We start from the raw sequence: 14,294 nt of genomic DNA, 5'->3' as shown, positions 1-14,294 counted from the left end.
AAGTGAAAAAGCCGTGCGAAATGCAATCAGGAAGTTCGGTGAGGATAACAGTTTTGAGGATAAACCGAAAGCAAGTCAAAAAAAAGGTCCTGCTAACCCTCAGTTGGATAAACGTATACTGAAGGCGTTCGAGTCAAAGAAGGAGGTTTCAGTTCGGGATGTGGCCAAAAAAGTGGGCACTTTGAAGTCGAATGTTCTTTGTGCTAAAGAACGTTTGAATCTTCGAATCTATAAGAAGCAGAAACAACCAAAACGTAGTCCGAAACAAGAAGCATCGATCAGGCCGAGAGTTCGAAAGCTGTACAATACGATTCTTGCTGCAAATTTGAACTGCATAATCATGGACGACGAAACCTACGTCAAACTCGATTACAAATCCTTGCCGGGATCACAATATTATACGGTGCGAGAAGGGCGTGTTAAACCAGTTCAAGACATCGATTGAAGTCGAAATATTTGGTAAGAAAGCTATGGTCTGGCAAGCAATTTGTAGCTGCGGTAAGATTTCGAAACCCTTCATCACCACTGCTTCAATGAACAGCGAAGCATACATCAAGGAATGTTTACAAAAACGACTTCTACCCATGATTCGAAGCCACAAGGATCCTGTTGTCTTTTGGCCAGATCTTGCTTCTTGCCACTACTCGAAATCAACGGTAGAATGGTATACTACCAAAAATGTCACTTTCGTCCCCACCCGCCGTATTCCCCAGATTTCGCCCCTTCTGACTTCCATCTATTCCGTTCGATGGCACACGGCCTGGCAGATCAACATTTTCAATCCTTCGAAGAGTTAGAAAAATGGATTGCTTCATGGATAGCGTCAAAAGAGGACTCCTTTTTTCGAACCGGAATCCGAAAATTGCCGGAAAGATGGAAGAAAGTTGTCGCTAGCTAGACGGACAATACTTTGAATAATACATCTGTAAGCACTTTTTCGCAATAAAGCTTTTAATTTAAAAAAACGGCGGAAGCAAAGTTGTACACCTGATAGATAGAGATTATATTGAAGAATAAAAAAGTTTTCTCGGTAAAAAATCAACTTTTTCTCTGATAGGTCCGGAACTTCTCATCCCATGTGTACCGGAAACTTAAGTGATAAATTACTCCAAAACTAACCTCACTAAAAATTTTCAGAGTTGGTGTAGACGTTTTTCACAAACATATCGTCAAACTAAAAGTTTTATTCAGTTTAAATTTAATCCGGATTGAACTTCCTATTCCAATATATTATAAGGTGACGATGCAAATGAAAATAAAACATTTTGGAACCGTGCTAAAAAACTATTCCACTGTGTGCTTCGTTAGGTTATGGCCAATCGAAGCTGCTTTAACGGTTCCGGTTTCTAGGTTTCGGTTTTGGAAATACCGGAAAAAGTGGCCCAATATTCCCACACGGAGCTCACTACGGTTTTCTCAGAGATGCATGAGCCGATTTTCGTAAACTTAGATTCAAATAAAAAGTATACAAGACTTGTGAATTTTATCCGGACCAAAAATTACAAAGTGATGAGGACTTAAACTTTCAAACCGTTCTTCAAGTACGACGATTCGAAAAACGGAAAAAAATCTTCTAAACTATACTCAACACTGTTTATAAATCGAAAAGGTTTCAGAACTCAACAAATCACCAACTCAGCGACATCTATTGAACGAAATCACGGCTAATTAATGGCTAAAACTGGGGTGAAATAAAATAACATTCATAATAATAATACGGAAGAGAATGATGAGTCAATGGCCTTCCGTAAAGTAGGTGAAGCAACAAAATTTCCACTCCCGCTTATCCTTTATACTTCCCTGTGAACGATGGAGATGGGGCCGGCCGGTAATGGTGGCTATCGTGCTGTTGAGATGTTCGATTTGAGTTTAAACGGTATCAATTCGCAATACATTGGACTCTCAATTTACGCGCGGCGTCGGGGGTGCGTAAGTTTAATTTCTCGTAAAGTAAATAAATCATCACGTTATTTCAAATTTTTCGAGCGAAAAAGGTTTTTTTCAATTCCATTCGATTTTACTGTAAATAACAGAAAAAAATCTAACTACGTTCATACGCAAAACCATCTGAGTATATTCTGAGAATATGGAATTCCGTAAGAGATATTCCAAGATCCAAGGACTACTTGGAATTATGTCCTTAGAGACTACGCTGTGCCATTGCAATAACTACAACGGCTAATATCTATTTTTGTTTGCTCTGCATATGTTTAGAGCTACACATTGCTTACTTTTCTATTTATAACTGTTCCAGGTATGATCTCAGAATTCCAAGAACTTCAGTGAAAACAGGTCTTAAGATTTTCACGAGCAATCAGCAGTTTATGAACAATTTTTCAATGCTGCTCATAGTCATTGAGCTACATATTGCTTACTTGTCTATTCTATTCTATTTCCGGAATATTTTCAGTTGTCCAAGTACTTCGCGAGTATGGACCGTGAACGATAAGTTTGTTAATGTACTTTGTTATTCTGGTAGATCTTACGGTCTGAACTGCAGGTAGTTTTTGGATGACCTTGAATATTCATAATAAGCAAATTATTTGCATGTGCTATCACGAACATGAACCGCGTACAAAGGTCTTGATAGTTCACTTGGTTACGCTGGTAAATGTTAAGGTCTATACTCCAAGTAATTTTTGGATGAACAAGCACTACCTCAAAACGCATCACAATGGTCCAATTATTTGAATGTGATACCACGAGTATAGACTCGCAAAAAAGAAGCTCACTAATGTCACCGTTTTCTTTGACAGACTTCAAGGCCTATATTCCGAGGAGGTTCCAGAATTTCCACAGACATTACCACAGACATCAATTTGCTGTAGTACTACGAGAACAAACCGCACTCAAAGGCTATGTAAAAGTCGCCAGTCACGCGTTCATATACTGATTTCATTTTTCCAGAGAACTCTTGGATGCCGCCTGATTATGACCTAGATTCTGTAAAACCAAACAATATACCATTCGACTAAGTTCGTCGAGATCACAAACTGTCTGTGTGTGTACGTGTGTATGTGTGTATGTGACAAATAATGTCACTCAATTTTCTCAGAAATGGCAGGTCCCATACATAGTTCCTGAGTTTCATTTGGATGTGACATCCGGTTCTGGAATTACAGGGTGATATGCATCAAAAAAAGTAAAAAAAAATAGTCACACACGTTTCTCAGAGATGGCTGAACCGATTTTTACTAACCAAGATTCAAATAAAAGGTCTTAACAATTTTGTTGAATTTCATTTGGATCCGATTTTCACAAACTAAGAAACAAATAAAAGGTTTAAAAATTCTTTAAAAAGTCCCCGAGAAGTTATTCCAGATCCGACTTCCGGTTCCGGTATTACAGTGCGATTAGTGAAAGTTTTCAATTGCATGGGTATTTTTTCACAAGCGATGACGAGGTGCACATTTTTATTAAAACTGACTGCTAAATTCATCTAGTTGGCAGATCTTGTTAGTTGGTGAATATATAAAACTACTTTGGGGCTACTAGTCCCCGGTTTCCACTTCCGAGAGCACCGATAATAGCGAAGAAAATCTTCAAAAATGGAACTCACTTCGATTTCTCAGCCACGGTTAAGCCGATTTTCACGAATCATGATTCAAATTAAAGCTCTCGTTGTCTTTAAATATACTGTGCAATTTCATCCAGATCCGACTTCCGGCTCCGAAATTATAGGGCAATGAGTGTCAAAACATTCAAACCGTCATTCAAAGTGACGATGCAAAACTAGGACGCGACTATACGTGTGGCTTTGCTCCGTTCGTAGCGTGCTTTGTTCAATTTTGTAAAGCATGCAGGGTTGCCACATTAAAATTGATATTTTTCAGGTGAAAAAAATGTAAATTTCTAATTCTTTTATTCAATTTGCACCTACTTGTTAGTGTTATTACAAGATAATGATAACGATACTTTTCTACAAAAGAACACTTATTGCCTTTCTCATATAGAAAGTTGATGCAGTGAAAATTGACCCAGAGGGCTGAGAATTCTTTATCATTCGACACAGTTCATCGAGCAGAGCAATGTATGGATCTGTGCGTGTCAAATAATGTCACTCATAAAAAAAATCTCGTAGTCCCACAGGTTGCTATTGAATTTCACACCGTCATTTAGAGCGACGATGCTAACAAGGGTAAAGTTATTTTAGATTTGCCTTAAAACTGATTCAATTTGTAGGCTACATTAGTTGCTTACTAAACGAACCGACTTTGGCTATACTGGTTCCAAGTTCCCAGTTACAGAAATACCAGAAGTAGTGATCAAAAAGTTTATAACGAGACTCACTCAATTTTCTAAGAGATGATTTGATCGATTTCCACAAACAGGTTCAAAAAAAAGTTCCTATAATCTCATAGGTTGCTGTTTAATTTCATCCTACTTCCGGTTACAGAGCTATAGGGTAAAGAGTGTTCAATCATTTAGTGCGCCGATGCATAATCAAGAAAAATTCTTATTAACTTGACATAACTGTTTACAAATTGAAAAGGTTAATATTAGTTCGGGACTTAAAAGTGGTTGAGTACATCAGGAAAAACCCATCGACGTCGACGAGGGATTTGGCCAAGCAGTTCAACACCAGCATCGGGATGATTCAACGGATCAAAGTTCGGAACTCCCTGAAAACGTACAAGAAACAGAAGGTGCCGAAAAAGTCCCTGGTACAGCAAGTTCAGGCCAAAACAAGAGCGCGAAAACTGTATAACCGGATTCTACAGAATAAAGACGGATGCATCGTGATCGACGACGAAACCTACGCCAAGGAAGACTCTCGAGCGCTGCCCGGACCGCAATATTATACGAAATCGGTGAACCAGGACCTGGACGACGTTGGTGGCGATGGAAAAGTTTGGGCAGAAGGTGTTGGTCTGACAAGCAACTTGTACCTGTGGTTTGCGGTCGTCCATTATCTTCACGAAGGGCACAATTAACGCCAAGATGTACGAGGAAGAATGTTTGAAGAAGAGAATGCTGCCGCTGTACAAAAAGCATAAGGCTCCTCCTCTATTCTGGCCGGATTTGGCTTCAGCCCACTACGCCAACTCCGTTCTACAGTGGTTGTCAAAAAATAATGTACAATTCGTGGAAAAGGACATCAACCCACCGAACTGCCCGGATCTTCGGCCAATTGAAAGGTATTGGGCAATTGTCAAGCGGCTCTTTCGGAAGGAAGGTACAGTGTCCCAAAACATGCAGGAGTTAAACCACCAGGAAAGTCACAAAAGTAACTGTGCAGAATTTAATGAAGAATGTCAAGTCCAAAGTGCGAGCGTTTCACAGAAACTAGGATTGTCTTCAATATAATCAGTGAAATGCATGAAAATGTAATTTTTCTGCAATATATCGAAAACTGATGTCAAAATATGTTTTTTTTCGCTTTTTTATTCAATAATCAATGTTGGTAACTACTTTTCGATACACTCCTTAATATGGGAGAGGCATCATTACATCACTAAGTGAATTAAAGCAGGTTTTGCTTTTCTCATATAGAAAGGTTATGCAATCACTGTGAAAACCGACTTTTGAACCGAGGCCCGGAGGGCCAAGTGTCATATACCATTCGACTCAGTTCGTCGAGTACGCAAAATGTCTGTTTGTATGTGTGTATGTAACGTTTTTTTGCACTAACTTTTCTCGGAGATGGCTGAACCGATTTTCACAAACTTAGATTCAAATGAGACCTTTAATGTGGTCCCATACAAAATTCCTGAACATTATTTGGATCCGACTTTCGGTTCCGGAATTATGGGGTAAAATGTGAAAAAAATGAAATTCTCATAGATGGCGCCACAAATTTTCACAAACTTAGGTTCAAATGAAAGGTCCTGTGATCCCATACGTAATTCCTGAATTTCATCCGGATCCGACTTTCGGATCTGGAAATATAGGGTAAACTGTATTAAAAAAGGGGTTCACTGACAGGGGTGAAAAACCGTAGAAAGTTTTCTAAATCAACCTCAAATCTTCTCCAATTGATAGTTTTTATCAGTGAACGGTCAAACAAACTGATTTCGATTATTCTTTCAAGAATCGAAGAAAATTATTTGAAGAGTACCACAGTATTATATATTTTTTTCTTAACGCCATACAATAAATGGTGAATTATTTCTGGTTTATGGAATAAAATGCGTTTTGTGCTCCTAATTCCAATAATTTTTATTTAACCCCTTAATTAGGTTTCAGTTAGGTTTTTTTATTCCACATTTTGAAAGTTTATTGTTGAATTTTTTTTATTGTTGAATATTTTCACACTGATCGTAATTCAAAGCTTCGTCGAAGCCTTTTTTATTCAGCTACGATAAATGTTTCACTGATTTCAAAGTTCCGACCTTAGGATAATATCAATCAAATTCAGTAATTTAGGTAAATCCAATGGATTTCCAGTCGAGCGCACCCGGAACGCAATTCCGGAACAATGTACGCTTAAAATCCATCACACTCGGTTCTTGAACCGACTTCCTTCACCCCCTCCCCCATTCCACCGCAACCCATTCGCCACGAGTTTCTGCCCATTTCACTTTTCTTCCACAATCTTCGAAAGGAAAAACATATGACCAACAACAATCGTGGAAATGCTGACGACGACACACGAAAGGCTCTGCTCTATCCAGTTATGTGCCTTCCACTAGCCAACGTGCCAGTGGTGATTATCCTCTCCTAGTTCGGATGTGTGTGCTGTCGAAACATGTTACCACCTCTCTCTCTCTCTCTGCGTTCGTTGCGCGTTTCTTCGTCCCCTTTGTATTGGTGTCGGAATCCTTCCAGGACTGACTCACTGGAAAGAACCTGCGCAGTGGTTCACCCAGCACACACTTTTGGTCCTGACTATGAGAATCATAACGCTGCGATAACAAAGGAAAGGAAATTTGTTGACGAACTCTTGAACTCATCGGGGGTTGCTTGACACGGTTCGTCGGTGGCAGTATTTCTTCTGGTTCCAAATTGTGCAAGTGACTGGTTAACTAAGGACTGATAATTTCTGCTCCCGGATTGCATCGTTTGAAAGGCATTCATCCAGGAGCAGTGGAACTGTCGTTCGGAACCAATGGGTTCTTGTTGTAGACGATTCAGTTCTTCGAAAACAGTCAGCTGGTGATATTCTATGTGTGCTTTTTTTTTGGCGAAAGGTTGATTAGCAAGATGGTAACTGGTCGCCCTTGGAGATGTGAAAAATAGTACCGATAGTAGTTTCGTTTCGAAAATATGCTAAAATTCTTCGGTAAAATAATTATTTTCCTAGGTTTTTTCGAACAATGTCTGGTGCGTAGATCAATCAATGCAAATAAAAACTTTTTCTTCTCATTCTCATTTCGTTTCAGGAATTCCAGTCGAGGATCCACTGGCGTGCGCGTGCTGGTATTGGTGGGTTCATCAGAAATGTCGTCCTTCGTGAAAGGCAAAAAAGGATGCTGTGTGTCTTTGTTCAGTGAATGAGTGCTGCGACGCCAGTGCCAGTAGTTGTTAGTGGAATTCATACCAGGATATACAAAGAGCCCTCTTCAGCGTGGGCTGCACGGAGTGAAGTTTTTAAAGTACACAATTCCGTGCATAAGCCGTGTGATTGGTGCCAACGTGTGGAAAGCAAAAGTGTTCTGTTAAAGTTAAAGTGAGAGTGCAAATAATGCGTTACAAATCAAGCATCCGAAAGCCCTCGATCTAGCGATTAGGAGGCTGTCTGTTATTAATTTTACAAGCTTTTATTTGCCCGTTTCCAAGAGTGTGTAGTGGCGAGATTGTGTTGCTTTTCGACGGCTATCCATCCATCAACTGCTTTCGATTGATTCAAAAAGGGAAAAATACACAAATACTCGATTAATTTTGCACCACTCGAGTGCTCAGTCGGTGAAATTTGTGCATCCACTTGTGTTCCAACACTTTTCGACCAGAGTGAAGGTCTCAGCCGAGCAACCGCAGCAGCACCAGAGGGGGAAAATCATACTCAACTCTTGGTCAGATAATGCATGCCCGAATGCGCCGTTATTCGGTTGGCTGCATTCATTCCTTGTTGGGGTTGTCATCGTCACGACTCTAAACCGGGGGGAAAAAAAGTGTCGTCTGTAGTTCCTGTTTATCCAGCGTTCCATCGGAGTCATTAAATTCGTCAAAGTCGCTAGCACAATAGAAATGAGTTCCAGTCAAAGTACCCACGGTGAATTGTCATGAAGCTACTAAATATCATCATGGAAATTGTGAAATAGTGAAACTCTGTTCCAAAGTATCAAAGTGCGACACGAAATTTGCAAACTCAACAGTATATTGGTGACACAGTGGCGATCCGCGCAATCCATTAGAGTCGTAGCCGAATCCGAGGGGCGGCGGTCACGTTTGTTTATTATTTCGCGTTTAGATTGCTGCTGGGCGTGGAGAAGTGAGTGTAGATAGAGCGAGATAGAGCTCGAAACAACGCTAACAAACATCCACACACCAAGCAGGTACCGTTTCGCGCTGGCCTGGCAGTGAAGCACCCGGTCCTGGGCCTGGGTGTTCTCAGGCAGGTGGCAACCGGCAGCAGCGGGTAGTGGCCGGCTGGCAAACGGTGGCGGCAGCATTGTTTGGAAAATGTTTCTAAAATGTGGATTAATCGTTTTCACTCTTCTCGTCATCGACATCGAAAGTGGTGAGTAATATACAGTCGGGCTTCAATTATAACAGAAGTAATAATAATAATGAGGCGGGGGCAAACATCAAAATGTTGAAATTCTTTGTTGTCAAGAACCTAGAGTTCGTGGGCGAGAATGGTTTTCCATCACGCCACCAAAATTGCTGTGCTTTATTTTTCGTTTCGGCGAAAATGTGTTCTACTATTGAACGCAGGGTTTCTAAATTGTGTTCCCTATAAAGTGGAGGCAAACAGATTCACTGTGGAAATGACACTTTACCTTAATACGAATAAATAAAGATATGCGCGGAATATTTCGACTAAAACGTATGTAATAATATTACTAAAACAAAAACTGTTTCAATAAGATAATTCTTGAAACCATGAATCAGCTGTTTTTTTTTTCAAAGAAGTTTCTCTTTTCTACGAATAAATGCTTCCAAATCTTACAGTTTTGCCTAAAAATTCGGATTCTTCAAAAATCTCAATCTTAGTAATACAAAGAACTTCAATTGCTGGAAAGGAAGGGCGGAACTATCAAATTTCCGTTATTTTAGATGGTTTCCGAACTTTTTACTACTGGAAATATGAACATAAAGTTAGCGAAGCACCTATCGCCGATGATAACGCAAATAGGTTAATAAATCGTTGCTAATAAGTTGCTAATTAATTACGGTAATTTTGAATTTGTTGCTCAATTTGTTTATATGAATTTAACGAAGCACCGCTACTAACTAAGCTTGAAAACAAATCAAAACCCGGTGGACTAATTTGTTACTAATTAGTTACAAATTAGTTACGGTAATTTTGAATTTGTTGCTTAATCGTTTTTAAATTTTTAAATACTTCGCTAAGTTCATATGAAGATAACGAAACACCCCTGCTAAATAAACGGTGCGGCCTAGGTGGTTGCAAGTATGATGCCTATCGGTCTGTAAGTGAAGGAAGACGCGGAGTGCTACAACATGCGAGGAGACCGGAATGCCCGTAGGGCCTCCAAAGCCGCTTCTATACGCAGACGGCAACAAGAGTGGGACAGCTCAACCAAGGGTAGGTGGACACATCGGCTCATACCTAGGGTCTCGAGTTGGTTAGATAGACCTCACGGAGAAGTGAATTTCGGCCTGACGCAATTCCTCACAGGCCACGGGTGCTTCAGATGGTACCTCCACAGGTCCAGCATCCCTGTATGTCCTGGCTGCCCAGACGAGATCGAGACGGCAGAACACGTCTTGTTCGCATGTTCCCGTTTCGCGCCTCAAAGGAGTGAGCTACTGGAGGCATGCGTCATTGACACCACACCGGAGAACCTGATCCAGAGAATGTGCCACTGCGTAGAGAACTGGAACGCAGTGTCGACCGTGGCATCCCAAATTGCGGGCATATTGCAGCGGAAATGTAGTGCGGAACAACAACAGGCAGCCGCGACCGCTAGCCGCGTGCAACCGTAGTAGGCTCAAGAGGGATCAACGAATAAACGTCGGTCCGGGAGAACCTCCTTTGCCGGGGAGCTCTTCGTCGGAGTAGTCTAGATCTATCGTCGGGGACTAGACGAGTAGTACGTAAAACTGTTAGGATCGTCGGGGCACCAGTGAACCGGAAGCGTCGGTTTCGGGAGAGCCTCCTTCGTCGGTGTAGGCTAGATCCTCCGGCGGGGGCTAGTCGAGCAGTCGCCACAACACCGATTCGAGTCGTCGAGGCGCCAGCGAACCGGAAGCCATGCTCCAACCGGAATCACCGGACCGACCTCGGCACTCCTTCGGGTGTCCCGTGTGGTGTAACAGAGAACTCGGTGTCGGGAGAACTTCCTTCGCCGGGGAACTCTTCGTCGGAGTAGTCTGGATCCTTCATCGGGGGCTAGACGAGTAAATCGTGGCGTAATACCACTAGGATCGTCAGGGCGCCAGTGAACCGGAAGTCACGAGCCAACCGGAATCATTAGATCGACTTAGGCATCCTCTTGGTCGGGTCGTAGACGCGTACCGTAAGCGTCGGTTCGGGAGGACTTCCCTGGTGAAAAAAATGTAAATTTCTAATTCTTTTATTCAATTTGTTGAATCATGATAACGATTCTTTTCTATAAATGTACACTTATTACCTTTCTCATATAGGAAGTTTATGCAATCACTTGAAAACTTACTAGTGAAAATTTACCCAGAGGGCTAAATGTTCTATATCGTTCGACACAGTTTATTGAGCTGAGCAATGTATGTGCGTATGTGTCAAATAATGTCACTCATAAAATGAAACATCTCATAGTCCCATGTGTTGCTATTGAATTTCACACCGTCATTTATAGCGATGATGCAAAAAAGGGTGAAATTGTTCTAGATTTGGCTTAAAACTGATTCAATTTGTAGGCTACATTAGTTACTTACTAAACGAACCGACTTCGGGTATACTAGTTCCAAGATCCCGGTTCCAGAAGTACCGGAAATAGTGGTCAAAAAGTTTAAAACGAGACTCACTCAATTTTCTCAGAGGTGATTTGATCGATTTCCACAAACAGGCTCAAAAAAAAATTCCTATAGTCTCATAGGTTGCTGTATAATTTCGTCCGAATCCGACTTCCGGTTCCAGAACTACAGGGTAAAGTGTGTTTAATTATTTAGTGCGACGATGCAAAATAAAGAAAAAATCTTATTAATTTGACATAACTTTTTACAAATTAAAAAGGTTAATGTTAGTTTATACCCAAAGAAAGTTTCTTATTTTATTCAATTTAGTGCGATTGAAATAAAGAATTTCTTCACAGAATCTTCTAGCGATATTTTTGAAAATATAAATAATATGAGAAAGGCATCATTACACCACTAGGTGGATTAAAAAAGGTTTTTTTGGATAGTTTTGTTACAGTAAAAAAAAGAAGCAATAATTCCACGTTAAACTAATCCCGATTTCCATAAGTATGGCTGGAATAAATTCTTCATTATTAAATATGCGATGGTTTTCAAGCATCAAAGAAAAAATAATACGCGAAAAAAACTCTCTTCCGAAAAAAATATATCGCCCAACGTGGGGCTCGAACCCACGACCCTGAGATTAAGAGTCTCATGCTCTACCGACTGAGCTAGCCGGGCTTGTGAATACAATCTCCTCATCGCTGCACTACACGTTTCTAGAAACAAAACCACTCACTCAGAACGAAATTAAATCCTCGTCAAACTTCTTCTAAAAACCCTCTTCAGATCCCATGTGTCATCAAACTGCTGACAGCTAATCAATGTCCCGGGTTCCGTCCAAGACAGGAAACCGAAAATCAATTTCCTCTTCTGATAAATCGGGAGGGAAGTTGTGTATCGTTATGTTTTCCGAAAACACATTCGAATTGAATTCCGCATCCCATTACTGGCACCGTAGCCGAACAACCGATTTGTACCCTTGACAGTGACTCGAATTCGCTGAAGCATTACTTTTAATAGCAACCGGGCACCATTTCCGTCAGCCATGGCAGGGGGGGCCGGTGTTGTTGCCGTGGCTTTAATTCCGATAAGTCACAAATCGGAGATCTCGTCAAGAACATCGCTGCTGCTGCTACTGCTGAGTCGGCGCTCAGCGAAGCGTAAAATGGAAACGCGGTCGTACTTATTTTTTTTTTGTTTCGCGAAACCCCGAAGACGTCCTTGGCAGATGATGATTATGAAGATGACTGCTATCGGACGGAACCGGTGTCGTAAACCTTGAACACATTCATAAAAAAGTGCATTTGCTATGAGGCAGGCATAACGGATCGCCGTAAAAAAAAACAAAATCGCCCGGCGAATTAATCGCAGCGAGATGAACGTTTCGTAATGTTTTCAAATTTTTAAGTGATGCGATAAGTAGATGGAAAAGAAAATTGAACTAGCTGACGTCGTACATTCACCGCACATATTTATGCACATGCCGAGTGGGAGCACGTTTGCAAGCCCGACCAGGACTGTGATGTATGTTGTATGTTGTGCTCTCTCACTGTGGAATGTGTCTTGGATTGAATTGGTCATAAATATGAATTTCTATTAACTTGATTGTGTACCGTTGGTGTCGTTCTGTTTCGCTGCATTTCTCGTAATGTTGCAATGATAGAGAGGGGGTCCTATCGACAATCGAACTTTTTTTGCTGAACTGATCGACAATTTTTTGATGTATGCCATTACAGAAGATTTTGTTTAGCTTCACTCAAATGTACCCGCTGTGAACAAATCTGAACGTCTTGTGACCGACAGAACTTGGGCCGTTCAATTCGCAGCATTTGGTGTTGTGGTGATGATGGTGCTACTGCTATGGGAGCAGACGAAAGGAAACGCTGTGGTATAATGCAATGTTTGCATCACTGGGCGGCTGACTCACAATCTGCACCCGTTCGGTAACTTCCAACGATAGAAATGTACGAACACTGCACTGTTTTACTGTCATAATAGCAATCCACCGCGCGTGACAGAGATGGAGAAAGAACAAATGTGTGTACATCCAAAGATTCCACCGGTGAGTATGTGCCGACACATTGACACATGAGTTCTCGGCCGCCATACATGTTTCGGTCGAATGTCCGTGACGATATGCTACTGGTACCCGTCCATCATCGTTTTTGTACGGTAGCTAAATCTGAACGAAGTTATTTGGAATTCTGCTGATTTCAATAGTTCCATAACGGCTTAATAATCTTTAACTACAATTAAATAATACCAACGATTGGAAAACTGTTCTATTGGAGTTCTATCGAATATTTAACAGCCCTGGATCACAAAACGAGCGTGAGATTATCGATTGAAGCCTGTTCAAGATCTTCCGTCTGTTTCTGTCAGTTCGATGTTAGCGAAATTCCAAAAGCTAACCATGCATACCTAACCGGTACAGACAGGCGACGCAATCTTTGGGCGGGATTTGCATTTCAGTGGGTCATTTCGGATTTCCGACGAAGCCCGTCCGGATAATCAAATTATAGACTATTGACTGGCTTCGTTGCCCCTATTTTGCATATCTTCGTATGTATCGCGCTGGGGATATGCTGCAGCCGGGTTCAACGACTGTCATCTCACATCGCTATACGCAATAAATAGGCGGACATGTGCAAGTGCAATGCGTGCGTCATCATAAAACGATGAAACGACAAACGGAGCGCAGTCAGATCTCGCAAATTTCCCTCCCGGGTAAGCGATATAACAACGGCAGAGTAGTGTCACCGTACTGACAAACCGAACGCATAATTCGACAGAAGGGAGACTTGGCTGCTGGAGGATCGTACGATATGCGTTAGTAGTGTGTGCACTTTGGCATTTCTATTTTGTCTGCTTAATTAAATCTCCTGTATGGTAAACTTTCGCGAAGGGAAAATCTTAAACGAGTTTTGGTGGTGCAGAATGGGGGATTTTGTTTTGTCATGTTTCACAATAGTTGGATAAGAGTCAAGTTTTTTTCTCTAATGATTGTTTTAAATTTGCTATCACATACTGAGAAGTATTTAATGAAACTAGAGAAAATTATTTCGAAGAGAAATTTCAGTCTATCGAGTACTCACCAACGGGGGGAGATGGAAATTAAACTATAAAAACGCACCTAGACGTAAAGAATGTATTCGAGATACAGTTGAACAAAACTTGTACCTCAGTATATATTAGGTTTGAACGTGAACTTGATTCAGTAACATTCATTTCGGTCAACGACGAGGTGCACAGTTTTGAATATGATAATGTGAAATACAAAAATCCTGAGT

General features: G+C 41.1%; 1 protein-coding gene and 1 non-coding gene across 7 annotated transcripts in view; one reads left to right on the top strand and one right to left on the bottom strand.

Annotated features, from left to right (window-relative positions):
• The window catches only part of LOC131431279 (disintegrin and metalloproteinase domain-containing protein 10), a 235,095-nt gene that overhangs the window by 19,833 nt on the left and 200,968 nt on the right, over positions 1-14,294 (top strand). For 4 of the 6 annotated variants that reach the window (XR_009229659.1, XM_058596894.1, XM_058596890.1 and 1 more), the window contains exon 2: positions 7,323-8,620. Coding sequence is in view for 5 of the 6 variants with exons in the window: in XM_058596894.1 (XP_058452877.1) it covers positions 8,563-8,620 (58 nt within the window). In the remaining variant the exon portion in view is untranslated. Of the gene's footprint in view, positions 1-6,867; positions 7,223-7,242; positions 7,264-7,322; positions 8,621-14,294 lie in introns of those variants that run through there. The other 2 variants (XM_058596891.1, XM_058596892.1) reach the window with 2 other exon arrangements.
• On the bottom strand, positions 11,610-11,682 carry Trnak-cuu (transfer RNA lysine (anticodon CUU)). The gene has a single exon. It is a non-coding gene; the product is annotated as a tRNA-Lys (tRNA).

The sequence above is a fragment of the Malaya genurostris genome, chromosome 2, assembly GCF_030247185.1.
Source record: "Malaya genurostris strain Urasoe2022 chromosome 2, Malgen_1.1, whole genome shotgun sequence".
Lineage (NCBI taxonomy): Eukaryota > Metazoa > Arthropoda > Insecta > Diptera > Culicidae > Malaya > Malaya genurostris.
The sequence above is the reverse complement of the archived record's forward strand: the minus strand, read 5'-3'. Positions and strand labels throughout refer to the sequence as shown.